This window comes from Panthera uncia (genome assembly GCF_023721935.1).
Source record: "Panthera uncia isolate 11264 chromosome B3 unlocalized genomic scaffold, Puncia_PCG_1.0 HiC_scaffold_1, whole genome shotgun sequence".
NCBI lineage: Eukaryota > Metazoa > Chordata > Mammalia > Carnivora > Felidae > Panthera > Panthera uncia.
The window spans coordinates 113,245,777-113,273,575 of record NW_026057582.1 but is presented as its reverse complement, the minus strand read 5'-3'; the positions used below and the strand labels follow the sequence as shown (position 1 = coordinate 113,273,575).

At 50.4% G+C, this 27,799-nt stretch overlaps 1 protein-coding gene across 2 annotated transcripts; it reads right to left on the bottom strand.

Annotated features, from left to right (window-relative positions):
- Positions 1-6: 6 nt before the first annotated feature.
- On the bottom strand, positions 7-27,094 carry PPCDC (phosphopantothenoylcysteine decarboxylase). Of its 2 annotated transcripts, XM_049613894.1 has the most exons (6): positions 27,032-27,094; positions 22,509-22,719; positions 8,804-8,899; positions 7,799-7,927; positions 3,957-4,125; positions 7-3,531 (listed from the first exon to the last, which is right to left on the bottom strand). In XM_049613894.1, the coding sequence occupies exons 2-6, from the start codon at positions 22,644-22,646 to the stop codon at positions 3,446-3,448; spliced, it is 618 nt and encodes a 205-aa protein (XP_049469851.1). In that variant the 5' UTR covers positions 22,647-22,719; positions 27,032-27,094; the 3' UTR covers positions 7-3,445. The 2 variants fall into 2 exon arrangements, with proteins under 2 accessions (XP_049469851.1, XP_049469852.1); XM_049613895.1 differs by lacking the exon at positions 22,509-22,719 and having other exon boundaries at positions 27,032-27,087.
- Between the last annotated feature and the right edge of the window lie 705 nt (positions 27,095-27,799).

Here is a 27,799-nt window from a genome sequence, read left to right as displayed (position 1 = left end):
TATATTCTTGCTCTCTTGTATGTATGTATGTATGTATGTATTTAGAGTGGAGAGAGAATCCCAAGCAGACTCCGCACTGTCAGCATAGAGCCCTACACAGGGCTCAATCCCACAAACCATGAGAACATGACCTGAGCCGAAATCAGGAGTCAGATGCTTAACCGACTGAGCTACCCAGGCACCCCATTCTTGGTCTTTTTCTAATCAATGTATGGCTTTTTATATACTAAGGGAATTAGTCCTTTGTTATAGGACCTGCAGATAATTTCCCATTTATGTTTGCCTTTTGACCCTGCCTATGGGCTATTGCTAGGCGGAATTGTTTATTTTTCTGTAGGCAAATTTATCAGCCTTTGCTTTTATGGCTCCTAGGTTGTATGTCTTTCTCAGAAAGGAACAGACTCCCCCTCCTTCCCCCTGCCCCACACCTTTTTTTATTTTGTCAGTATAAGAAGCTTGGAATGACTTACCAGGCTTTGTGAGGAATAGGACAACTCCTGCCCTCCAGATCCCAATTTCAGTGGATAATAATAGGGCCTGAATAAAGACCATTTAATCTAGCCTGAGTTGGCCAAGGACGACTTTCCAAAAGAGGTGGCACCCAGGTGTATCAGAGGCATGAATAGGAGTTAGCTGGGTGAAGAATGGCCTTCCAGTAAAAGTGGCAGCAAGTGCAAAGGTAAGAAGCTACAGGGCTCAGTCAAGGCTGTCCTGTCTGGCTAGAAGACAGGGAGCCTTGCATGGTGGCATGTAATAGGGGTGAAGCTGGAAAGGTAGGCAGGGACCAGATCATGGAGGGCCAAGCTGTGTACTGCCCAGGAGTCAGTGGCGGGTGGAGGGGGAGGCATCAGAAGAGCTAGAGACAGACCAGTGTAGAGGCTGGGCCCTGGCCTGGAAACTTCTGCCTCTCACCCGGCAGTAGCCACAGGAGCCTAGAGAGGCTCCAGGGTGCCAAACAAGAGTGTGACTTTTAGACCCAAGTATTCTGTTCTGTCAAGCTTCCAGAATTCTATAAAAATAATCAGAGAAACTAGCGCCTTCTCTGAGAAACACTTTGAACTTAAATGCTGACAACTTTAAGAGCTTTGACTCTTGGTGGGGAAAGCTGTGGCCACTACTCCCACCTCAGCACTCCTCTGCAGCTGGGGCCAGCTAAATGCAGTCTGGATGCTAACTGCCCTCTCCTCTTAACTCCAACCTTAGGGGCTCAGGGGACAACTGGGCTCTTCAGCTCCAGCCCAGGCCCATTCATCCAGACCCTCATTCAAAATGGGCAACAGGGATCAGGACTGCAGTGATGGGAGAGGTGGACCCCAGGACAGAACCTCTTGCTGGCCCACGTCCATGGGGACATCTCTTCCCTTCCAGCCAACAAGGCTCAGTCCTGCTCTGAGGAGTCACAGCCGTTTGCAGACATATTAGGTAGAGGCCTATCAACCTCTCTGCTCCTGTGGCCTTTTAAAACAGGTGTTGTGGGGGCACCTGGGTGGCTCAGTCTATTGAGCATCCAACTGCTTTTGGGGGCTCAGGTCATGATCTCAGGGTTTTGGGGGATCGAGCACCATTTTCATGCTCTGCACTGATGGCATGGAGCCAGCTTGGGATTCTCTCTCTCCCTCTCTCTCTCTGCCCCTCCCCTGCTCGTGCATGCATGTGTGTGTGTGTGTGTGTGTGTGTGTGCACATGTGCACTCTCGAAATAAACTTAAAATAAAAAATAAAACAGGCATTATGTAGCAGGTCTTCCTAAAATGCCCAGCACAAAGCCTTGCACACAATAAGCACTCAGTAAATGGTAGCAGTTTCTGTTAATATTGGAGAGCCTCACCACTCATTAGCACATTGCTGAGGAAAAGACAGGGCAATGTGGACATGAGGAGGGGAGTTGGAAACCATTTAAATGGAACTTTGGGATTTTCTCTGGATTTCAATTATCTAGGCCCTCCCCACACCTCAACCTTCAAACCTGTCAAGAGGTTGGTTTGTGGTGCTACCACTTTAGTTATATTTTCTTTATTGCAATACAACTTTAGTTATATTTTCTTTATTGGCAATTTCATCCCAAAGGGCCACTTTGATTAAGTCAAGCACTGTAGAGATAAAGGCTCTTGGAGGCTACTGGAGGTCTTGGTCCCAGCCAGCAGGCTTCCTGGTGCCCCTCAGAGGTACCTCCCCCCATCAGTGGTCCAAGAGCATGCATGGAGTGCTGACTCACCCATGGGCTGGAAAGCAGGAATCAGACCCAACCTCAGCTCCAAACAGGCAAACAAGCCCCTCCCCACTGCAGCCACCAAACAGCAATTAGGTCAAAGACAGGGTGGTGGGGTTTTCTAGGGCAGAACATGCTTCTCTCTGGAGTCTACTTCCCATAATCACAGGTGCCACTGGGTGGGGTTGGAGGGGAGGCAGAGACACCCAGGTTCCCAGTCCTAGGTGCAGCAAAGCTGATGTGGACATCAGGAAGCAAGGGGCCTGGATTCCAAGGTGGGTTCTAACCCTGCTGTCTGTGTGCCTGTTATTTGCATAAAGGCCATCTCGGCCTCGGGCTGGGGATTTTATTTTTCCCAAAATGAGAGGGTCTATTTCAGTCAATGTTAGAAAAACTCATTGGCGTGAATGCATACCAAGCTTTAACTTCCCTTTGACATTTACTATGTAAGGGGGGGAAGAGGGTATCTTGCACACATTACCTCATTTAATCCTCTCAAAAACTTCATGAGGGTAGGATAATACAGATGAGGAAAGTGAGGGTCAGAAAGGCTGAGCCTTGAGCCAAGGTCCACTGCTAGCACATGGCAGAGCTGGGATTTGAACTAGGGTCTGTCTGGCTTCAGAGCCCTCTGCCCTTAACCACCATATGATATTGGCCAGTCAGTCGTCAGCCCAGACCCTCCCCCAGCCACCCCAAGCAATGCCCCTGATCTCCGAGGCCACAGGTAAAGGAAGGACACAGTCTCCTAAAAGTCACTCTTCTTTATTCCCCAGTACCCCCGATCTCACAGCATGGTCTGTGGAGAAACTCGGCATCTTGCCAACTTACAGGCTTCCCTGACTCTCTGCATGGCAGCTGGGCACCCCACCAAGGAGCTGAAGCGGGTCCCCTGCACGATGCAGAATCAAGGTTTCTCAGTCCTCCCTCATTCCCCCTCCCAGAGCACAGGGCCACACAGCAGCAGCTTGCTATGCCTATCCCAGGAGAAGGTGGGGAGGGGCCCAGAATGCAGCCATCTCTTAGTTGGAAAGAAGTTGGGATCTGGGCCTTTGGTCTAATTTAACCTGAGGCAAGTGAGGCCCCTGGGGAGGCTCTGGAGCAGGCCCAGGCTACACCCCTACTTCTGGGTAAACCCAGAAGTCTTCACCATATTTTGCCGATGTCCATCTTCTTCATAGACTTGGCCTGAAAACACGCAGGGTACAGAAGGATACAAACAACAGAAATCCCAGGTTCAGCTCTGCTGAGAGCTGCCACGACAGAAGAGGACTTCTTTCACCTTGTCCACAATGGTGCCCACCTCAGCCATGGCCCCTAGACCTAGAGAGCAAAGTTCTGCTATGGCCTGCAGACCGAGGCAGGGCCCATCCCCCCCCCCCCCTGCCCAATGCACCCCCCCCCCCCCGAGTGTTCCACCCAAAGCCCAAGGCCTTGAAGGCCAGCGCCACCTCTACATGAGCCAGACCCATCAAATCCCTTCCAAGGCACCCCCAGGACAGGACTCAGTAACAGTTACGGGAGCATCATGAACTGTATATGGGCTGCGTGCCAGGGACAACGCAGGCCCTTTACAAACACTACCTCGTTTAATCTTACCAACTCTGAGAGGAACTAGGACTTCCATTTCCCAGATGAGAAAGCTGAGCTCACAGAATGGTTTTATCCAAGGTCACAACACACTGGGGTGTGACCCCAGAGCTGAGCCCTTCTGCGACCCTGGGCTGTGAGCCTGGCCAGATGCCCACCTTCATCTCCACACACCAACTTCTTGACCACACAAGGAATCTCCACATAGCCGAAGGCCTTGAGCAGGCCCACCTGCTGCGCGGTGATGGGATGCTCCCACATGGCGGTGTTCATCGCCGGGCAGAAGAGCAGGGGCTTTCGGCAGTCCCAGGCCCGGATGACACAGGTCTGTGAAGAACGGCCAGAGTGGGGCAGGTGGGTGCCTGCTGCTTTGGACTCCCAAATCCTACCCACCATCCTCTGGGTCGCAGCCACCTTGGGATGACCGGGTGACACTTGTCTGTATCCCCCTACCTCGAATCTCCTCACCCTCTCCCCCTCTCCACAGGTGCTGGCACAGGGCCTGACACACAGGAGGTCCTCCAACACTCGCAATGGCCCAGCCACCTCCACGCAGACCTCCACTCCTATGCAGAAAAGGTGCCTCTGAGCCAAACCACAAGGCTTCTCCACTGTGGGACACACGCCACAGACAGAAAGCAGCCAGGCGAGCAGAAGTCAAGCTTCACAGTTACCCCCCAAAGCGAAGGCTCAGACCACTCATCAGGTGCGGCTCACCTACCCCAACACAGGCTCTACTTCGAGGCTGACTAGAGTTGGGCAATGAGAACACCTGCCACGTGACAAAAACTCTCTCATATGTATTATCCCATGCACCCTCACCGCAACCCTGCAAAGAAGGTGCTGTCCTGTTTCCCAGATGGGGAAGCTGCACTCCCCACAGTCCCACAGAGACAATGATCCGGGGCATGAAGCTTTGCACGCCACCCAGTGTGATCCTCCGCCGAGGCCATCCCGCCACGTGCATGCCAGAGCAGCTGTGAGAGGGACCCACCGGCTCAGTGAGTTGCGGAATCACACAGACCTTGGTTCAAATCTTGGCTGTGCTATGTACGATTACTGCTAGCCGTGAGAACCTGGATGAATAATTTAACCTCAGGAGTCTTAGCTTCCTCTCTGCAAAAGCTCACTGGATGGTTGTGAGCACAGAAGGTGAACATGCTTAAGGCTCTTCACACAGGGCCTGGTCTCAAGTACGGGCTCCAGAAACAGTAGCTCCTGTGATTACTACAGGCACAGGCTCCCTGGACCAGGCGCTGCCTGGGAGAGAAATAAGCCTTGGGGCCCGCAGGAGCGTGCTCCCCTGGGCCCTCACTGCTCCAGCACCTCCTTTCCAGCTGTGGGCCCTTTGGGGAGACAGTGGTCAACACAGCCCTTCCCCGAAGCGCAACCCATCTGGTAAAAGAAGGGGGAGTCCAGAAGACAATGCCGTGAACAGGCCAGAGCTGATGCCTACCCCTCTCAGTGCCCCTGCCCCCTCCTGGGGATAGGAAGGAAGTGGGACAGCACACAGCCTCAGGATCTGGTTGCCTGTGTAGTCCCAGACACCAGCGTCTGTTTCCCACCAAGTCCTCCCAATTTGGCAACTGGGCTGAGTGGACAGTTTCAGTCACACTTCCTCTTGGCCCCGTGCCACCTGCCGCTTCTGCAAAAGTCACGAACATACCTAGAAGAGCCCCCTGAGTGTCAAGTACAGTGGGGGCTGGGCTGGGGTTTCTGAGTGTCTTCAAAGCAAAGCACACCAACAGAGAAGAAACCAGTATGTCCGTGTCTCATGCCTCTCTAGCTTTCCCACCTCATCTCGAAGCTCAGTGCTTCCTGGACAAACCACAGCTCCTCTGAACCTTCTGGCAGCAGGAGGGATGAAAGGAGGCGTCAGTTCCTACAGTCACATCTGTTTGGCCAGTGCTGTGTTCAGTACCTCAGGCTCTGCCCCTGAGAACCCACCTGGGTGGAGAGAAGGCCTAGATTCTGATCAGGAGGCCAGCTCCCAGTTGACTGGTGACCCAGGGAAGTCACCTCCTATTTCTAGATCTGCTTAGATATTTAAAAAAAAAATTTTTTTTTAAGTAATCCCTACACCCAACGTGGGGCTCAAACTCGACCCTGAGATCAAAAGTTGCATGCTCTACAGACTGAGCCAGCCAGGTGCCCCTCTGCTGGGCTATTTAGCACACAGAAGGGGCCGGGGCCCGCGCAGGCGAGAAGGTGGATGGAGATGCACAGCACCCAGGCCAAGGGCCCAGAGGCCTGGTGCACAGGTCACAGGTCACAGGTAGCACACTGCTCTAAAGGCCCCACAAGTTCTGGGTCCTGGAAAAGGGACAAGATCTGAAGGAAGGGGGCAGCAGGGTGATCTTTTCAGGGATAAAAGGACAAAATATCTTCTGAGTGAGGACAGAGCCACAGAGCAAGGATGATGACAATTTAAACTTTATGAGATTTCTAATTGCCTGAAATATTTGTGTGTTCAAGTGAAACCTTTTCAGGAAAAAAAAAAAAAAATTCCTGGGGGAACATATTACATTGCTCAGCCAACTCAGGAGGAGGGAACCCCCAAGACTTCAGGGAGCAGGGGCAGCTCTGATGAAAAAAAAAAGGAAGCAGCGCTTTGGAGAGGAAGAAAGGAGCCCTCGGAGAGCCAGCCCAGCCCAGGGCATGACTCCCAGAGGCCAGTGTGTTTCATCCCACCAGCTAGTGCTGGCCAGCCAGTGGGAAGCCCAGAGGTCACACACAGCCCAGACCCACTGAGATGAAAGTGGCCAAGAGCCTCACCTGCTCCAACTGCCGGCCAGCCATGCACCAGCCCCACTGGGAAGCCTTCCTGATAACACTGCCCCTAGGCTCGCCCCTGTCTCTACTCCCCTACCCCTGCTCCTTGCCACACAATCTGTGTGTTGCTCTTCTTCTGGTCATCCTGTGCTCTTATTCAAATGATGCTTCAGTCACTAGCAGATTCTTCGAGAAGTGCCTTATGCACCCATCAACAAGCATACAAGGAGACTAAGTTCCTGTCTGACCGCCAAAAACTTTGGCCCAGCTTATCACATTAAACTCTGAAAAACTCTTTGCTCTTTGCCAAAGTAGAATAATTACCTCGTACATACAGTATTCACTGAACACTTACTATATGCCTAGCACTGTGCAAAGTGGTGACTCCACTGTCAAAGGACCGACTGGGGTCATTTAAGGCTGTACCACACACCAGAGCACATTCCCTTCTCACCTGTACGGGTAACCAAAAACTCTCTCCTTCCAGACTGAGAGCTCCAAGTGTCCTGTGGGTCCCTCAGCACGGGGCCCAGCTCATGATAGGGGAAAGCTCAGTGCACAGGGAAGTGGGTAACAATGGAGAGGGAGGAGGGGAGAGAGATCACACACCTAGCTCCTCCCAGGGTGATCACATAAACAAGGCCTTTAAGGACAACAGTTCCCTGGAGGTCCCTTAGGCCTAAGACAATCCCCACTTTGTGTAGCAGGACTTCTGTTCCTCTCCTCCACCATCCACCGGCTGGCACCTCTCACCCTTGCTCCTCTCTTCCTCTCTAAGTTTTCCAGAACATACAGGAAAACCGCATTTCTGCGGCCAATGCTACAGGAGAGATAAGTGTGCACAAGAGATCCATGAGGAAGTAAACACTCTTATCAGATTGCACATGTGGATGTCCAGATCCTGGGGAGAAGGCAGAGCTAAGGGGGAAAGGCAATGGGGCCGGGCAGGAAGACCAATGGACGAGCATGTGGAGGGTAGCCTGTGAACGAAGGACAAAGTGTCAAGGGGCAGGTGAGAGGTGGATGCCCTCAGAGAGTACATACAAGCTGAGTCCATCCATGTGCCCACTTGCCGGAACACAGGTGAGACCAGGTGGAGGGCAGGGGGTCCAGGGGGCAAACCAGCCCACCATAAAGAATTCCAAGGCAAGAATCCCATACAAAGGCAGTCCTGCAGCTCAGCAAACTGGGAGTGAGGCCCAGGGAGGAAGAAAGCAGAATCACTCACAAGCAAGTTGTCACATATACCACTGGCCACCTTCCCCAGGGTGTTGGCATCAAGAGGAGCCACCAGCATGAGATCTGCCCACCTCCGCAGGTCAATGTGAAGAACGGGGTCGGATCGGCACTTCCACATCTGGCAGAGGGAAGGAAATGGGGTCACTGAGCTAGCTACTCTCTCAGCATGGAGGGAGGAAGCCGTGGGGGGGCAATGCAGGCCAGGTGCACTAAGTCAGAAACTGAGGAAGACCACCTGAGCACCCCGGCCCGAGTCCACTGCTGTTCCCCCTCATAGCTAAGCTGGTGAGCACCGGCTATGGAGCCAACCGCCTGAGAGAAACCAGGCCTGAGGAAACAAACGCCCCTTGTCTCTCCAAGCTATTCCCTTTATGGTTTGGTTTTCAAGAGAACTGACATCTGGCAGGGAACTCCTGGCCTGTCTGCTTGAGGCGGATGCTTGGGTTGTCCAAGCCAGTGGAAGGGCTCTGGGGCGGTGAGAATGGAGGGGGTGGGGTGGAGAAGACAGGCCAGCCAGAAATGTTCTAGGCTGAGAATGTTTAAAAATGCCTGGCAGGGCACCCCTGTGAGGCCCACACTCGACGTCTGGTGAATCGGCCGGTGCCCGCCCCTCTGCGGGAGAGCAAAGCAGAGCCCAGTGGCCGTGGGAAGTGAGGCGCTCTCGACAGGCCTGACACTGGGAGCCACGTGGACAAGGGTGGTGGGAAACAGAGCTCCTCTGTGGTTTCATCAGCCCAGATAAGTACAAGGACACTCAACCTCAGGCACAGGGCCAAAGCTGAGCTCTGCCTGGGGTGGGAGGAGACTTCAGGCCTCCCGCAGGCCAGAAGCTAGACAGATGTTTTCCTCATCGCCTCTGCCCAGAGGGCCCTGACCACTGACTTGAGCCCAGCCTGTCTGCTCTGGCCACCAGGACTATGAACTGCAAGGAGGACACTCCTGTCCCGTTGGTGGAAACACGATGGAACTCAGCCCTGGGGCCCCCAACACTGACCTCCCATTCATCAGCGTCGCTGTAGAGAGTGACAGGAATGTCCTGGGGGCTGTAGAAATGTTTGGCTCTCTCGGTGGTGACCACTGCTACTTCCAGCTGTCACCAAGAAAAAAATAGAGGCGGGGAGAGAGAGGGAAAGAAAACTGTTACCAGAGCCACAGGCCTGGATGCCACACGGGGCCAGGCCAGGCAAGTGCTTTCTTCAGGGCCTGGCTGTGGAGACTTCTCCCTCCTCGGCAGGGAGCCCCATGTTTGCATAGCTACTTCCGCTGTCACCCAAAGGTCAGGCCCCACCAGATGTGGCTGTTTCACTTCCCTGTTTGAGGGGCTGCCGAGGAATGAGTCACCAACTGCCCAGTGCATATAAAGCTGCAGGCTCCTGCCACTCAGGCAGAAAGACAGAGGCAGCCAGGAAGGAATGCAGGGCAAGAAGGCCGCAGAAGGCAGGAGGGGCCACTTCAAAGAGGCTCACAGGTCCTGAGCTCTAATCCACACCGCAACCCTGCCCTCTGCAGGCCAAGGTACCAGGGAGCTGGGGCCTGGCTGGCAGTGGCTGCATCCAAGCCCCAGAGAGAAAATAGGCGGTCGGTCCCTTCTCTACTTCTAGGAACCAGGCCTCGTGGGCTCTGGTTGCACACAGACTCCAGAAAAACCAAACCTGGAAGTGTGCCCTTCACTCATGGGGCAAAAATGGAGTTCACCTCCACACTACTCATTCACAAGTAATTAATAAAGCAAACAAGGGGGGGGGGAGTGGTGGCTCAGAACAAACGGTTGTGAGAAACAGCACACGTAGTGTGGACAGCGCTAGACCAGTTGCCATCATTTGTAAAATGAAATGTTAAACTAAGACAGCACAGTAAAGGGGCTCAGAAGCGGCTGGGAGGTGAAGGAGGTATCTTTGGGGGACATTTTATCCAGGAGAGAGAAGAGTCAAGGGTGACAAGGGCAGGATCATCAACTGACTAGAACAGGAATCTCACGTATGGCATGCAGGCCAGATCCAGCCTACAGACATGCTATTTGGCCTGCATGAGGTTACAAACATTTTTGAGCCAATATATACAAATCGGGAGATTTCACATAGAAAATCCAATTTCCTGGCTTCTCTTGAAAACTAAAAGCTCTGGCACGGCCCAGCCCACATTCCTACTTGATAATGGTGGTACTGCAGGTATCGTGTAACGGCCGCCTCTCGGAATGGGACGTGCCCGTGCCAACTCCGGTCCCCCAACCCTCCCTACCGTGTCACTGAGGCCCCCCTCATGCTTCCTGCCTACCAAGCGACAGCATTCTGCATAGCATGTAAGAGCAAAGCCGGCAGCAGGCAGCAGAAGTCTCAGAGAGACAGAGTGCACAACTTCAGAAGGTCTGCCGCTCCTAGCTCTGCTGGAGAGCTCTCAGGCGTGTCCGTTCTCTCTCACTCCCCTTAGAACCTGGCATCCCCAGAACCTGCACAAAACCTCGGTGACCTTTTTAAAGGTCATTTAAACCAAACTCCCACTGAGCACTGGAGCCCTTTCTAGGACAGCTCTGAACAAGATGGCAGTGGGGCACCTGGGTGGCTGAGTCAGTTAAGCATCTGACTCTTGACCTCAGCTCAGGTCTTGATCTCGGGGTTGTGAGTTCAAGCCCCACACTGGGCTCCACGCTGGGCATGAAGCCTACTTAAAAAAAAAAAAAAAAAAAAAAATGGCAGGTGAACAGGGCTGCCATCTGTCCACAGAGCTCAGCCCATGGGCCCAGCACAGATAGGGAGAGCAGAGGGAGGCAGAATGGTGCTGAGACTCTCAAGACACAAGACAGTGACAAGGTAAGTTATGGGAATGGTAAGCCAGAGGTAACCAGAAGAAGAATAGGCAACTTTCAAACCAGCAGAAGAAAGCTCAATCTATATGATAAAGGAGAGGAGAGAGAAAACAAGAAGCAGAGGGCACGTGACAAGTAGAAAGCATTAAATAAGATGGCAGAAGTTTAGCCCTAATAGAATAGTAATATATAATGAGCTAAGTTCTCTGATCAAAATTCAGACTCTCATATTGGAGTTTTAAAATTCATCAATCACATCAAAAAAGACACATTTAAAACAAAAGGATATATTGGGGTGCCTGGCTGGCTCAGTTGGTAAAGCATGCCGATTTGATTTCAGCTCAGGTCATGATCTCCCAGTTCTGGAGTTCGGGCCCCATGTCGGGTTCTGCACTGACAGCACAGAGCCTGCTTGGGATTCTGTCTCTCCCTCTGCCCCTCCCTACTCGTGCTCTCTCTCAAAATAAATAAATAAAACATTTTTAAAAATTAAAAAAAGAATAGGGGCTCCTGGGTGCTTCAGTCAGTTAAGCATCCGACTCTTGATTTTGGCTCAGGTCATGATCTCATGGTTCACGAGATTGAGCCCCACATCAGGCTCTGCACTGACAGTGTGGAGACTACTTAGGATTCTCTCTTTCTCTCTCAAAATAAGTAAATAAACATTTTTTAATTAAAAAATAAAAAATAAAATCTTAAAAAAAGATACATAAATGTTAAATAAAAGAATAAACTTTCAGTTAAATAATGTGGATTCAACTTTGCTCCCTCCCAAAAGCCCAATGAAATAAAAGTAAAGGGATTTTTTTAATGATATAAACCAAGAATGAAAAGAGGACCAAAAAATTAAAAAATGAAAATGAAAACAAACAAACAGAAAAAAAACCCAGAAACCAGCAGTTAAGACATGTCAACACTCTGGAAGATCAGATCAAATCAGATGAGATCAGATGCTAATGTTTTCTTATGAACATTCAGGGAACAACAACAACAAAAAAACCTTGGAAATTAAAATTATAAACAGGAAAATAAAAAACTCAATATAAGTTTAGAAGAAATCTTCCAGAAAGCTGAACAGAAAAGATAAAAAAAGATGGGTAATGTTAGAAAAATAGATGAGAAAGTCAGAGGATCAATTCAAGAGGTCCAAAATCTGAGTTCCAGAAAGAACAGAAAAATGGAGGTGAGAAAATTATGAAAGAAATTAAAGGAAACTTCCCAGAACTGAAGAACTCAGAGGTGGGAGACAGCTCTTCATCCTACCCGGTGTTTGGTGAGGCTCAGAGACCTGGAGTAAAAGTCCCTGGCACCCACTGAGTGTCTGCCTACGGAGCCTGAGCCCACATCAGCTCTTCTGGAAGCAACATCCTCCTGCTGACATATACGGAGTTTGCAATTAGCAAACTCAAAAGAGTTCTTCTCACCCCTGTTGCTGCTAAACCACAAACCCCAGCCTATAAGTGCACAGCTACTTTTCTGGTCCGTCACGCTTCCCTGGTAAATCCCACTTTCCAGAGGAGGCCCACAGAGAGTTCCTAAGATCTCAGTCTTCTTAGCACCACCATCAGGAGCCCCGCTGAGACATGAATCCAAATCCTGAACATAAGGTCAAGAGAAAAGCTCTTCCACAAGGTCCACAAGGTGGGGGTAAGAGATGATGGGAAAGAATCAAAAACGGATCCTTTCTGGGGCAACTGGGTGGCTTATTTGGTTAAGTGACCAATGTTTGATTTCGGCTCAGGTCATGATCTCATGGTTTGTGGATTCAAGCTCCACATCAGACTCTGCACTGTGACAGTACAGAGCCTGCTTGGGATTCTCTCTCTTTCTCTCCCTCTCTCTCTGCCCCTCCCCTCCCTTCTCTCTCAAGATAAATAAATAAACTTAAAAAAATGTTAAAAAAAAAAAAAAGAATATTCCAGTTCATCCTCTATCCTGAAATACAGAAAGCAGCTTCCTGAAGATCTAGTTCCCCTACTTTCCCTAACTCCCAAACTGCCTGCCAGTTCTCAAGTGAGGACTGTGCCAAAGGCCAGCTTTCAGAAATGTTCCCAATTTGGTAATGGCCCTGTTCTGGGGCTCCCTCCTCCCTCTCAGCTACGCCTACATCCCCCCACTCACGGTTTGAGCCCCGCCTTCCCTGGCCCCTAGGGAGTTCTGACCAGGGGGCCAGGTAAGCCTCCCACCTTGGGCCCCAGCATGAATTATTCCTCTGAGCTCCTCCCCCAGTCTCTAAATCAATTCCTTCTCTGGCTACCCTCCCAGGTTACATAGTCATTGTTAGGGAGCGTCCGGAGTCAATGTCTTTACCTCAAATGAAGAGAATGTGATGAGCCAACCTTCTCCTTGCCCGTCCCCTGACCCCACTGAAGCAGCTACCTCTTCTTGGCAGTGACCCTGACCCCCAGGCTGTCCAGCAGGCCCAGGCCAGTTTTTCTGGTTTTAGAAGGATGTCACTTGATCTGATTCATCAACCCCATGGGCTTTGTTCTTTCATTTTCATTCACTCTGCCAAACGTCCTAGGAGCCAAAGGCTAGGTCCTGGGTTTGCACACTCTTTAAAAAAAAAAAAAAAGGACATGTTGGGTTACCTTCTGAAATACTAAATAACTCAGACTATTCACTCATTCACCCTGACGTTTCTCCTAGCAAATGCCAAGGAGCCCTGGAGGGGCAGGAACCCTCTTTTCTCTTACACCCTCCCTGGGTCCTGGTAGAAGTAGGGCTGGGATGAAAACAATCTCCCCCACATTAGAGAGTTCCTGAAAGGCAGCTCTGTGCTTGGTCCCCTAGTGAGACCCCTGCCAAGAGTTTTTATATCTAATATTTAAAACCTGAACTTCTTTGTGTGATGCGATTGAGGTTTGGCCAGACTTTATTATATAAGCTGTCTGCATTTTGCCTGGCATTTACAGAGGTTCCTTCCTGAAACCAGTTGGCAAGTCTAGTTTCCTTTTCTCTGCTGAAGGTACGTTAGCAATCCCATCTGGGGTTCCTGGAGAGTCAGAGAGGGGAAATGGAAACAGATTTGGGGATGAAACCTCCACTTTGACTTTTAGGCCCCGAGTCTGGCCCAGGCTGCCTCTGGGGCAGACTATCAAAGGATCTTGGGAAGCAGCACTGTCACAGCCATAGGTTGAGACAAATCCCATGGCCTGACTCCCCCTCCAATCCCATCTCTGGCCTCTACCTATAACCAGGAGCCAGCAGCACCCCCTCCCCAAGTTCAGACAACCAAAGATGTTTCTGAACATAGTCCAATGTCCCCTGGGAGGCCAAACTGCCCCAGTTGAGAACGACCACTCTGCAGGATTATTCAACAGAACTCTGCAACGATAGAAACATGTCACACCTGTGCTGTCCCCTATGGCAGTCTCTGGCCACACGTGGCTACTGAACATTTGAGGTGTGGCTAGAGTGACTGAGGAACTGAAGTTTTGGTTTTATTTAATTTTAATAATTTAAATTTACATTTGAATGTGGCTAGTGGTTACTGTATTAGATAGCACAGCTCTGGCATATACAAGTAAAGGAGAGACCCAGCGGGAACCCCCAGCTGAGTGGCCCCAAAAGAGCAGGTGTTTCTAGTAGGGCGTGTGATGATGGTTCCACAGGAGGCTGTAAGGATTCTAAAGTGGAAGCACCTGCCATGATTTAACCTGCAAGGCAAGGAACCCAGAGATTTGGTGGCTCAGGCCTCTGGGCTGACACACATAGCAGACTCTGACACTGAGCTGACCGGTGTTGACACTGGCAGTGCCCAGGGCCTGGAGAGCAGCCAAAAAGCTGACCCAAACCTGAGCATGGGGGCGGGGGTGGGAGGGTATACTCTAGGAAAAAGGACCCTTGGTGCCCAGAGCAGTTAGCACATAGGGTGGGGAGCTGTGGCGGTGGCAGCCTCATTAACAAATACCCCAGAGTGTTCCGGTTGGCTGAGTGGGTGTCCCAACTTATAATGTTCCAGCTCATAATGATGCCTTGACTTGTCAAACATTTACTGAGCCTACTATATACATGGGGGCCAGGTGGGGGGAGGTGGTCTTGGGCGAATCCCCTTCCTCTCTGGCCTCGGTTTCCCCTTCTGAGCCATGAGCCATTTAAACCACATGGCCTTCAGGGGCCCATCCAGCTCACTATGCTGTCCCAGCCCTCTTGTGGCCCTTGCCCTTTCCCACCAGGCTCTGGGGGCGGGGGGAGCCATTCTCTCCTGGGCCTCCCTGTGGGCCTCCTGGGGGAGCTGGTGTTCTGGTCTCACCAGCCCTTCCTGCCATTCAAGTGAGACCAGGCTGCCAATCCCTCTGTGCCCTTCCCCAACTAGAGAAAATTCTCAAGAACAGAACTCGAGAGGCAGACTGCAGAGCTGACTCCCTGGAGGAGCGGGCCAAGGACGGAAGGGGCTGGCCAAACCAGCAGAAGCCCAGATAAGCGCCTCAGACCACTGCTACTGAACACACCCCTTTCCACAACACCACCACAGAGCAGGCAGGTGGGCCCTGCCCAGAAAGAAAGGAAAACCTCAAACCAGGTCCTGTTTCTCCTGCTTCCTTTCCTCAGCGAGCATTTAAAGAAAAAAAAAAAGCATACAGTTACAAAGAATGTTCCATAATATTCCCACTAAGAGTCCCACTGACTTTAAAAATAAATATACACAGAGGTTAGAAAATTAAGATTGAACACAATGATACCAAATGTGAGTCTCCTTTCCTGCCCCCTTTTCTGCACAAAGGTAACTACCTCCAGAGGAAAATCTGTAGGCACTAACTCAGATATGTGACCATATAAAAGGAACCAGACAATACGCCAGCGGTCAGCAAACTTTTTTCTATAAAGGGCCAGATACTATTTTCGGTTTTGTCACAACTACTCAACTCTGTAGTAGCAAGACTGCAGTCACGGGCAATACTTAAACAAATGTGTGGCTGTGTTCCAACAAAACGTTATGGACACAGAAATTTGAATTTCACGTAATTTTGTGCTCTCAAAATATTCTTTAAAAAGTTTTTTAACCACTGGAAAATATAAAAACCATTCCTGGCTCACAAACCATACAAAAGCAGGTAATGAGTCCAGATTTGGCCTGTGGCCCATGGTTTGCTAACTCCTGTACCAAACTCATTTCATTTCTATCTTGAGGACTGTCCCACATCAACAGAGATCCAGCCATTGTTCTGAAGGGCGCCTGTCATCCACTGTGAGGCTGCACCAAAGCTCTCTCTCTCCTTGGATGTTTTGTTTCCACTTTTACTTTTGTTTTAAAATTATAAACAATGCTACAATGAACATCCTCCTACATATGGTGAATTTTGGCACACTACAGGATTCAATCCTACAGGTGAATCAAGAGCTATGAACTCTTTTGACCTCTCCAGACACTGTCAAATGGTCCTCCAGAGAAGCAGAATTCACTTCACCTTGCACGTGAGTGGGAACTTCTTCCCCTCACCCTTGACAGCCCTGAATGTCCTGACAGGCATTCTAGAAACTTAACCTTCTCTAAGCCCAAGGCCTGCCAACTCCCCAAATGGCAGACTCTCTCCACTTTTAGAAATCCTCTGCCAGAGGTGCCTGGTGGCTCAGTCAATTGAGTGTCTGACTCTCTCAGGTCATGATCTCATGGTTCGTGAGTTCGAGCCCCGTGTTGGGCCCTGCACTGATGGTGTGCAGCGTGCTTGGGATTCTCTCTCTCCCTCTCTCTCTGTCCCTTCCCTGCTTGCATGTGGTCTTTCAAAATAAATATACTTAAAAAAATACTAAAAAAAAAAAATTTAGAAATCCCCTTCTGGCTCCAGCCCTGCTGTCTTCTGCCCTGGCAAAAGCTAAAGAGGTGTCTGTCTTCTCCCAAGTGAGAAGGGTGCTCAGACAGAACTGCAGCCCAATTAACATGACAATTATGGAACTGCAAAAGCGCCCTGAAGCTCCGGAATCCCAGGACCTTCTCCCAGGCTGCCTTCATGTCCTATTCCTTTCTGCCCTCACATCTAGAACCTTCCACCACTAGTGCCAGAAGAGGCCTTGGAGACAGATCATTTTAGTACTCCCCCCCCCAACCCCTTCATTGCAGGGCTGAGAAAAATAGGGACATATGAAGACCTAAGTTGCCCAGAATCCTTTTGCTCAGCTGCCTCTCTTGAGGTACAGCTGACCCCCACTATCCAACTTCCCCAATCATATAAAGGCTCCAAGGCTTCTTTGCAAGGACCATTCTTCCTGAATGCTGGTATATGGGTCATGAGGCCAAATCCACCCTCTCCAGCACCCCCTCACAATCTCTCTGGTCTGGCTCTAGCCATGCCTGGGCACACTGGTGAATCAGGAGTAGAGGCATACCTTGGGATATGGTGGGTCTGGTTCCAGACCACTGCAATAAAGCAAATATCACAATAAAACTTTCTTCGGTTTCCCAGGACATATAAAAGTCAGGTTTACACTGTAGTCTCTTACATGTGTAAGAGCATTATGTCTGAAAAAGCAACGCACATATCTGCAGGATTGTGCTGTAGGAGTGCTGACAATACCGACTCCATATTGGACTCTCCATCTTGTTCATCCTGTGCAATGACCTCCCTGCAGATGCATGTACGTATGCCCTGACCAGAATGTAGGAAGGTTTGTTTGGACAGAGGGAGCCACTTGAGGTAACATACAGATGACAGGCACACAGAGGGCATCACTTTAAAGCTTTTTTTTTTTTTTTAGTTTATTTAGAGAGAGAGAGGCAGGGAGGGGCAGAGACAGAGGGAGAAAAAGAGAATCCCAAGCAGGCTCTGCACTGTCAGCACATAGCCCGATGCGGAGCTTGAACCCATGAGCCACAAGACCATGCCCTGAGCCAAAACCAAGAGTCGGACGCTTAACCCACTGAGCCACCCAGGTGCCCCAGAGGGGATCACTTTAGAAAACCACCACAGATGATCTGCGCACAGAGGGCACCACATTAGAAAACTACTCTGACCTCACCACGATGACCTGCACTCTATAGAAGCTGTGGATTAAGGTCCAGACTTTGCAGAGAATAGCTGCATAGCGCCTGGGTCATCATCTGCCCAACCTGCCTGCCCTCCCATTCATCAGTAAGTTACCCTGAATAAATCTCTATAAACGGTATAGCTCAAAATGGTATAGAGAATAAATCTCTATAAACGGTATAAACGGAGTAGCTCAAAGTGCCTTCTCAGTCTGGAGGATACTCTATTCTCTCTCACCCACTTCTAACAATACCTTAATTAAAAGTATCCTATTGCTGGGGCACCTGGGTGGCTCGGTCAGTTAAGTGTCCAACTTCGGCTCAGGTCATGATCTCACAGCTCGTGAGTTTGAGCCCCGCATCAGGCCCTGTGCTGACAGCTCAGAGCCTGGAACCTGCTTTGGATTCTCTGTCTCCCTCTCTCTGCCCCTCCCCCAGTCTCTCTCTCTCTCTCTCCCAAAAGTAAATTTTTAAAAAGCATCTTATTGCTAAAAAAGGCTAACTCATCTGAACCTTCAGCAAGTTGTAATCACTGATCACAGATCACCATAACAAATAATGGAAAAGTTTGAAATATTATAAGAATTACCAAAATGTGACATAAAGTGAGCAAATGCTGTTGGAAAAATGGCACCAGTAGACTTGCTCGATGCAGGGTTGGCACAAATTTTCAATTTTTAAGAAAACTCAGTTATGTACAAAGCACAGTTAAATTAAGTTATACCTATAGTTATGAGCCAGGTCTGCAGACTCACTCAGCTCCCTACACCCCACACTTCAGCTGCTTGTTTGCTGGTCAAAGTCTAGCGATGCCCAGGGAGCTCAGAAAAGACCCAAGCATATGAATTCACAATGTAGGCAAAGGGCTGAGAAGGACCTTTCCAAGAGACAAAGACTGCTCCTGGGGGTGACCCAGAAAGACAGCAAAGGGGAGATCAGTACCATCAGGGAGTAAGGGGAGTGCGCGGGGTAGGACGAGGGGGAAAGCCACTGCATCGAGGCCCACACAAGGCAAGCAAGGATCCCCCTTTGGTTACCAAAACCTCACAAGGACACCACCAAGCAAACCCAGGCTCTCTGGAGAGCTGTTCTATCTGCAGGAAGAGGTGAGAAGGTGGCAGGCCCCTCCACAGGAGCAGATGGATTGTGGCTCCCACAGCTCTTCCCACATGGGCTGTCTCTCACCAACCCAACAAGCCCACCACGTGCCTGGCCCAAAGGACATGACAGCAAGAGGAAAGAAAAGGGTGAAGGAGAGGAAACACACACTGGTAAGTGCGTCCATGTGCCGGGAGCTGCACCCAGTTATTGGCACAAGATGAGAAACTTTTATTTCTATCCCTTCTTGAAGCCTTTACAAGAGCCTGAGGGGATGGGTGGCAGTAATCAGCTTTATTTTTTATTTAAAGTTTATTTTTTGAGAGAGAGAGCGAGCACCAGCAGGGGAGGAGCAGAGAGAGAGGGAGAGAAAGAATCCCAGGCAGGTTCTGCACAGTGTGGAGCTCAAACCCATGAACTTCGAGATCATGAACTGAGCTGAAATCAAGAGTCAGATGCGTAACCCTTAACCAACTGAGCCACCCAGGTGCCCCACTAATCAGCTTTATTTTAATTTAATATTTGTTTATTTTTGAGAGAGAGAGAGAGAGAGAGAGAGAGAGCGCGTGAGAGTGGGGAAGGGGCAAAGAGGCAGACACAGAATCCGAAGCAGGCTCCAGACTCTAAGCGGTCAGCACAGAGCCCGATGTGGGGCTCGAACTCATGAACCACGAGACCATGACCTCAGCTGAAGTTGGGCACTTAACCGACTGAGCCACCCAGGTACCCCAATCAGCTTTATTTTAAATGAGAAAAGCAGGGGCCACCTGGGTGGCTCAATTAAGCGTCCAACTTCAGCTCAGGTCATGACCTCGAGGTCCGTGAGTTCGAGCTGCACGTCGGGCTCTATGCTGACAGCTCAGAGCCTGGAGCCTGCTTCGGATTCTGCGTCTCCCTCTCTCTCTGCCCCTCCGTCACTCACACTCTGTCTCTCAAAAAGGAATAAATGTTAAAAAAAAAAAAAACATAAATGAGAAAGGCAGGCTCCAAGAGGCCAAGTCATGGAGTCCTCTCTCCTAGGTCAGTGCCCTTCTTGCTGCCTGACTTTCAGCTTCAACTCCAGCCAGAGAGGGAGAGCAAAGTTCCTGCTCCAGACAAGGCTTGTCCCCACAGTGGGCCAGGCCAGAAGGCCTGGGGTGGGCTGGAGAGCCTCCCCACTTCAGGCAACCCTTTCCTCACACCCCTGTAAATGCTGGCTGTGTGGGATGACAGGAAGCTGTGGAGTTGCCATTTCCCTCCGCTCTGAGGCTGCCCATCTGTTTCCTGGGATAGGACGCCCTGCCCCCACTCACCCCCAGTCCGGAAATTCACTTGCTCTGGGGCTATGGGAAAAGGGAACTGTATGGCTCCCTCCCTCCGGAGGGGGCGGAGGCTGTCACCGCTGCAACAACCCTTTCCAGGCCCCAGGCCTCCCCCCATTCCGGGTGTAGCTAGTCAGCTGTACCAAAGGTGCTGGGCATGTGTCTGGGTGGGGGAGGCCACAGGTGGTGCCTCAGAGCATCCATGAGACTCACCTCCCTTCCCCCTTCTGACCTGGCTGGCATCCCTGGCTGCCTTTCACTGCTTGTTCCGCATGAGGGGTGGAGTGAGGGGGTGACTTTCTGGGTAGAAGTTTGTGGAAAGTAAGAAGAAAAAAAATGAAAGATTTCTCACCCCTGCCTTCTGTGCTGACATGGTCATCTGCAGGTGAGCACTGCCCCCTGCTGGACACACTGGGTACATGCACCTGTGTCACATGTTAAGCTATGGGGCAGATACAAGGAAAAAGTACAGCCTGGGCCCCAGCAGCGTACACACAAAAGCAATGGGCAACAACATGAACAATATCAAAGGCAACCAATGATCCCATATCTTGGTCAAGATATGGTCAAACTCTAGTCAGGCTCCTATGTGTCCCTTTTTTGACTAGGGCCATCTTGGGGCCTGGTCCTTAAGAGCAAGATTCCCATTAAGTGGGTTTAGCCAGAATCCCCCACCCTCAATGTCTAACCAGCCTGGACAGCTCATCAGGCTCTTCATCCCTCAACAACCCCCCCCCCCCCCTCGGTGATTCATCACCCTGGCCTGCCTGCACCAAGAATCCTGTCAGGGCAGTGTAGCCAGAACCCTCCTTATTCCTGATGTTTCCTCTTAGTAATTTCCCATCCACTGCCCTCCACCTGGCTCCTTGCCTATAAATCCCCACTCTTCCTTGTATTTGTAATCAAAACCTAGTTCTATGCTGAGGCCTCTTTTCCCGTATTATGATAGGTTTTCTGAACAAAATCTGTTTTTACCACTCTAACTACTGCCCATCTCTGGGTTTTTAAAAAAAAAAATTTTTTTTTTTTAATGCTTATTTATTCTTGAGAGAGAGAGAAACAGAGCATGCGTGGAGGAGGGGCAGAGAGAGAGGGAGACACAGAATCTGAAGCAGGCTCCAGGCTCCAAGCACAGAGCCCGATGCAGGGCTCATGAGCCAAGCCAAAGTCGAACCCTTAACTGACTGAGTGACCCAGGCGCTCCATGGTTTGTTTTTCTAAGTAGGCATCACGGCTAGCATGGAGCCCAATGTGGGGCTTGAACTCACAACCCTGAGATCAAGACCTGAGCTGAGACCAAGAGTTGGATGGATGTTTAACAGATGGAGTCACCCTGGTTTTTCTTTAATGCATCAAATGAGTTTGTTTGTTTGTTTGTTTGTTTATTTTGAGAGGGAGAGAGAGCATGCAACCCAGGAAGGGGCAGAGAGAGGCAGAGACAGAATCTCAAGCAGGCTCCACACTGTCAGCATAGAGCCCAACACAGGGCTCGAACTCACGAACCATGAAATCATGACCTGAGCCAAGATCAAGAGTCGGATGCTTAACCGAGCCACCCAGGTACCCCCAGTATTTTATGTATTTTTAAGTAATTCTATGCCCAACCTGGGGCTTGAACTCACAACCTGGAGATCAAGAGTTGTGTGCTCTATCAACTGGCCATCCAGGCACCCCTCATCAAATGAGTCTGAAAAGGAACAGACCAAAGCCACATGGGTTGAGGCAGGCCAGGAAGGCTTTCTTGTGAAGTATTTGTGCAGAATTTAGAGAGGCAGAGGAGCAGGAGGGCAGCACAGCCTGGCAGGGACAGGCCAAAGCAAAGGCCATCGGGGTGAGTATAGGCAGTGGGCGTTCAACAGACAAATGTAGGACCTTAGATACTAGACAAGAAAATGAGGTTATTACCTGCTGGCTTTCACACGGTCTAAAGCCTTGAACTTTTCCCACAGAAGAATCTGCCCCAGAAGCCCAATATATATAAAAACATAAAACTAATCAAAATTGAGGTACCCCTCCCCAGTACACTGTGGTGGCCCCTAGGCATCTCTGAACACATGAAGGAACAGTTTAAAACCAGAGCCACAGGCAGTGGGGTACCCCTAAGGCTCCAGTGCGTTTGGACTGACAGGACAGCCATGGTGTCTAACAAAGAGGGAGAACAGAGCTGCAGTGTTCGAGACGGAGTGGAAACAGGGGTGGGGAGTCCAATGCAGCAAGGGGACCCGGTGAATGTGCTACATTTCTGCAGCCAGCCTCCTCCCCCGTCAGAACCTCAGGGAACCAGGGTCAACATATGGGAACACAAACCCTCCACTAGCAAAGAATTCCTCCCCTCACGCTCTGTCCACACCTGCTAATCTAGCTCCGGGTTATACTGGACTGTCTCAGGGACCCCCTACACACCAATGCACACAGAGGGCTTCCACAAACACCATTAACAAAAACCCCAAGCACTGCATAAAATGGGCTGGCTCCAGGAGCAGCAGCTCTCCAAGGCCAGAGGCTACCATGCCCGTCTAATAAGGATACTCACGCCAGGAATGTCCAAAAGCCTAGACACCAGAAGAGGCAACTTCAGGGCTGCAACACTCCCAGTGACACCCACGAGAACACGAAACTGTCTCTTCGCCAAGGGTGCAGCATCTGCTGGACATGACGCATTTGATTCCATGGGGGTCTAACAGCTTCGAATGCTGGGAAACTGCCAGGACTGGCCTCCAGAGGGCTCTATCAGGATTTAAAATCTAAAAGCAGAACAAGGGGTACCCACTTCATTCATATATTCGACCAAAATGTACAGACTACCTAGGGCCAGATGCTGGGGTTGCAGAGGGGTCAGCAGTCCCGGCTGCTGGGAGAACACAAGTTAATGAGGTCAGATACCCTCACCAGACACAAGTCAGTCACCATGTAACACAGCCCAGTGTTGTGAAGAACATCTATACCGGGGAGTGCCTGTCCAGGAGTAACTGTCTGAGAAAGTCAGAGACCAAAAAAATGACATTCAGGTTGAGTCCTGAAGGACGAGTACGTTTTCCAGAGACAGAAGAAAATAACTTTGCAAGAAGGAACCATCTCACAAAGGTGAAGAGGCCTAAGGAAGGCGGCAGGTTTGGGGAACAAGGAGAAGCTCAGTAATGAGGCTGAAGTGTGATGGGAGGTTGGGGGTAGCAGGAGGTAAGGTTGCAATTAGGTCAAGGGCAGTGAGGGCCAGGGTGAGTTTTCATTTTAGAAAAACAGTGCTGGCACCGACTGTGGAGGGGGCCCAGGACTCGGAGATTGGAGGAGGCTGGGCTGACTGAAGGGAGTAGCGGGATGGGACAGGTGCAGGGATGCCTGAGAGGTGGTATAACCCTAGGCAACAAGGGGACTTGGGTGCTCCCGGCAGTTGAGAGATTGGCCTCTCTGTCACTGTCCTGGTATCTCAAACCCTACAAATCCAAGTCCAGGAAGAAACAAGCATAAAAGGGATGTTGGCCACCCCCATGAGACCAGCTGCTTAGTCTCTTCCTCTGGCCCTCAGATGTTGCCAGAAACCAGTGCCCACGATAATATGACTGATGGACACACCAAAACCTATACTCTACAAGCTGGGCCAGCAAAACGTACCCGCTCCATCAGGACAATCACTGAGGGACAGTGAAATCTAGCACTGGGCAAAGGAATTGTGGAAAACATGCCACTGCCTTCAGGGAAGTGAGTTGAGAAGACAGGTGTCATACCTGCAATCATCTGAGATGGGCCCTATTCTGGGAGGCACCTTTCTGGTGATCAGTGATTCAATTTGTTCATCTGTTTCCTTGCCTCTTCCTCTATACTTCTCCACCACCACTGCTGCCACCAGCAAGCTCCCTGCACTGTGACCAGGTCTAATTGTCAACCACCAGGCACCTGCTGGATGAATAATAAACTGCACCTTCTAAAGCAAGGTGGGGCACAGAAGTCTGGCTGATGAAGCAGGAGCCCTAAGCCCTGTCCATGGTTGGGCTCCCGAGCTGGTGTGTGAGCTCAGTTCTGGGTACTTCCCTCTGTGGACCTGTCTCTTCATCTGAAAAATATGGAGGTAGGACCAGGTGATCTCCTTCCAGCTGAAACTTGAGTCAATGTATAAAAGACAGCGGTGAGGACTCTCTGTAGCAGAGTCCTGGCAGATGCACTCAAAATGGGCAGAATCAGCAGCAAGAGGGGACACCAAGGCCAACTCCAAGGAGAAGCATCTGTGAGTCACGCAGTGGCTACCTCAGTGACTGCACACCCAAAGGGTCTGCCTCTTCACTCCACCGACCCCTTGGCTCCCTAGGGTCTCTTTGCCCAGTATTTGCCTTTGAGACTCAAGCACACACCCACATGAGCTGAGGATCATATTTGGGTCTATTATCCCACTCCTACTGGAAAGGTCTCCCAGAGGCCCAGACCCAGGGGTTAATCAGCAGGAGGTTAAGCACAGGCCAGTTCCCTAGAGCAAGACTCCTCCAAAGTTCCATTTGCCAGTAATTTCAATCTCTGCTCTACATCAGGGCCTCAGCCAGGGCCATGCTTGCCCAGAGCAGAACTGAGTCTACTCCAGGGCTTGGGGAGCCCTGTTAGCAACTGGCAAGGTCTAGAGGGCTTACCTGCAAGCTCCTTCCCAGGTCTAATCAGCACGCTGATTAGCACCCTCAGTAGGTGACAGAAACACATTTCTTGACTCTCCAGGGAAACCTACCTTCCAGATCTCAAACCCTGACACTGTCCCGCCCCAGCTAACTGGTGCCAAACCAGAGACTGAACTTCGTTTTGGCAGACCCTTAACCTCCTCTACATCAAGCTGATGATCATTCCCAAGGAACATGTTACTGAAAGTAATCAGCTAAACTTAGGACACAAATGCATGTTGGCGACTTCAACTACTTCCTCACAGTTAGGTGGTATAGCCCGAGATTTACTACTTAGCCTGCTGAGCAAGTTTTGCTAAGGGCCAAAGCCTACTTACCTTTCTAGAAAAGTGTGTGTGTGTTGCAGGTTGGGGGGGGGGGGGGGGGGGGGGGCAGGTTTACTTGAGGAATAAAAAGTGGATAATTTAACCAACGTTTGAAGGCGAGGTCAAGTTGGTTCAATCCAACAGTTATGTGAAGGGTGATAGCTGGCAGTTTTTTATGTTTACGCTCAAAAAAGATCAAATCCCAAACCAGTAGGCCCATTACTCTAGTTAGTTCCTGTTGGAACCACCTATTTACACAGCCAAGGTAGCTGTTGATAGTGCTTGATTCTTCTGAGCTTTGCTGGACTCATAGGAACTGTTGAGCAGCAGGAAGAGTTGGCAGGCAGAGAGGTTGTAGGGCTGAAGCCTATGATTACTGAGCCTCAAGCTCCCAGGACATCAGTCATGCAGGTAAGCCACAGCCAGAAAAATGGCAGGTTCTCTATCTACCCTTTAGAAAGACAGGGCCAGAATAAAGAGCCTCAGCTTGTGGCAAGCTTGTGATGTGTAAGCCTCCTCTGTTGAGTGTAATTAGGGCAAAGTAAAGGTTTCAGGAATACCTGCCAGTCACAATAGGGGCATGTGTGGAGCCACACAGAACCAGGGCTAGAAAAAAAAAAGGGCCAGAGAGTAAGAACCCTGCTCAACACAGGAACAGTGAGGGGCTGGAGCCTAGGACAAAGCAGAACCAAACATGGGGGGTTGGGGGAAAGGGAGCCAGGATGCCCTCACTACTGGCTTCTGCTCTGGCCTTCTCCCCCACCAGTCAACACACTCTACTCTCTGCCCTCATAATAATGAACAACTTCTAGCTCCCCCAAATGTCACCCTGCTCCCAAACCCAAAGACATTAAAAGGCCACAGGGCACTTTAAATCCCTGGCTCCAACGTTAAGGCAAGGAACTCAAGAGAGAGCTCAAGGGGCTGGCATTCTGCTAAGACTGCTCTTCTTGCTGACTCCGCAGCTTCTGAAATCCCATTTAGGCACTCCTGAAGCCCACGTGTTGGGGATATATACATATATTATATGCTACATTGTACATATTTTATATATATTTGTATTACATTAAATCATATGTAACATATTCTCTCACACACACACACACACACACACACACACACACACACGCTACCGAGCAAGGTGGTTACAGCCACTACAAGAGATGTGTGGGAAAAACCCTGCTCCCCAGACATGCACCACTTCCCCTACTTAGGAATGTCTCCTACTTATCCTCTGGTACAGGCTTCTAAACACTTCTAAAGACAGTAGGAAGTTTTCCTCTGGCAAAATTTAGCCTCACTCTAATTTTTAAATACCATTCAGCAATTTTAGGAGGATCTAGGGGATATAATTCCAACATGCCAAGGCTCTGCATTTTCTATTTTACTAACTTTTAAAATAAAGGGAACTGAGAGGCGCCTGGGTGGTTCAGTCGGTTGAGCACTCAAGTTCAGCTAGGGACATGATTTCACACCTCGTGAGGTCATGATTTCACAGCTCGTGAGTTCAAGCCCCCCAACGGGCTCTGTGCTGACAGCTCGGAGCCTGGGGCCTGCTTCGGATTCTGTGTCTCCCTCTCTCTCTAACCCACTCGCATTGTCTCCCTCTCTCTCAAAACTAATAAATAAACACTAAAAATAAAAAATAAAATAAAATAAAATAAAATAAAATAAAATAAAATAAAATAAGGGGAGCCGATAGGGCACTAAATGCATTTAGTTAAACGGCACTAAACAATCGCAGTGCAGCAAAAAGCAGGAGTGGGAACGCACAGATACAAATCCCCCACTCCGGACTCGAGTCAGAAAGAAGACCCTAATGCTCCGGCCCCACGGGCAGATAGGTAAATTCAGTCCCAAAGGTTCAACAGTCCCTACGCAGACACAGCGGCTAATCCACAGTGGCGAGCAGAGCTTCACCGGCATAGATAGGAAACTGAGGTCACACACACACACCTGCAGACCCACAGCCTTCACACTCACACGCACGCGTGCAGGGACAGTAAGGTCACGCACAAACAGTCGCAGATACACAATCAAGCGAAGCTCCTCGAACCTCCCTACCACCCGGCCGAGAAGACACAACCTCCAAGTACCCTGAGATTCCTCTCCAGCACCAGGCGCGTCTCGGGCAGCCCCAAATATCGCGAGATCTCAGCTGCCACTCCCGCCGTTTCCGCTTAGCAGGTAGTCTCACGAGAGTACCCGGCTGTCTACGTGCTCGCGCCGCCTTCTGGGAGTTGTAGTCTACTTCTCTGCCTTCTGGTAGTTGTAGTCCATTCGAAGGAACCCTTCCGCGGACGTCCGCTAGCTGTTTTTGATACTGCTGGTGCTCTCGCCTGGGCCAGCCTAATTGTCTGACCTCACCCCACACCCTCATACCACACATACGCACTGTTCATCCTTGTGGCACTTAATACTGAACATTTGCCGAGCCTTTCCTGTGTTAGGTGTACAGGATACAAGGCTAAATCAGACCTGTCCCTGCTCCAGACAAGCAGGGACACAGGGAATTACAGAATAAGATCCTCCATGGGGAAGCATAGGGGCTAAACAACGAGAGGCAGGGAAGCCCTCTGAGGAGGTACTCTAGGTGAATCTTGAAGGATGACCAGAAGCTTACAGTGCCAGCACAGCAACCGAAATGGAGGGCACAGCCTTGGCAAAGGGGAAGCAACATGAGAAAGCATATTGGGTACACTTCACTGCCTTCTTCATTCTCTGGCACCCAGACCCCCATAAGCCCTGTTTGTTGAGGCTGCTCAATCAGCTGCCAGTCTCCCATCAGTGAGACTTGAGGTGACCCCCTGTGTTCTATCCTTGGCCTTGTCTTGCAGCAACCATCTGGACCAAACCACCCCTCA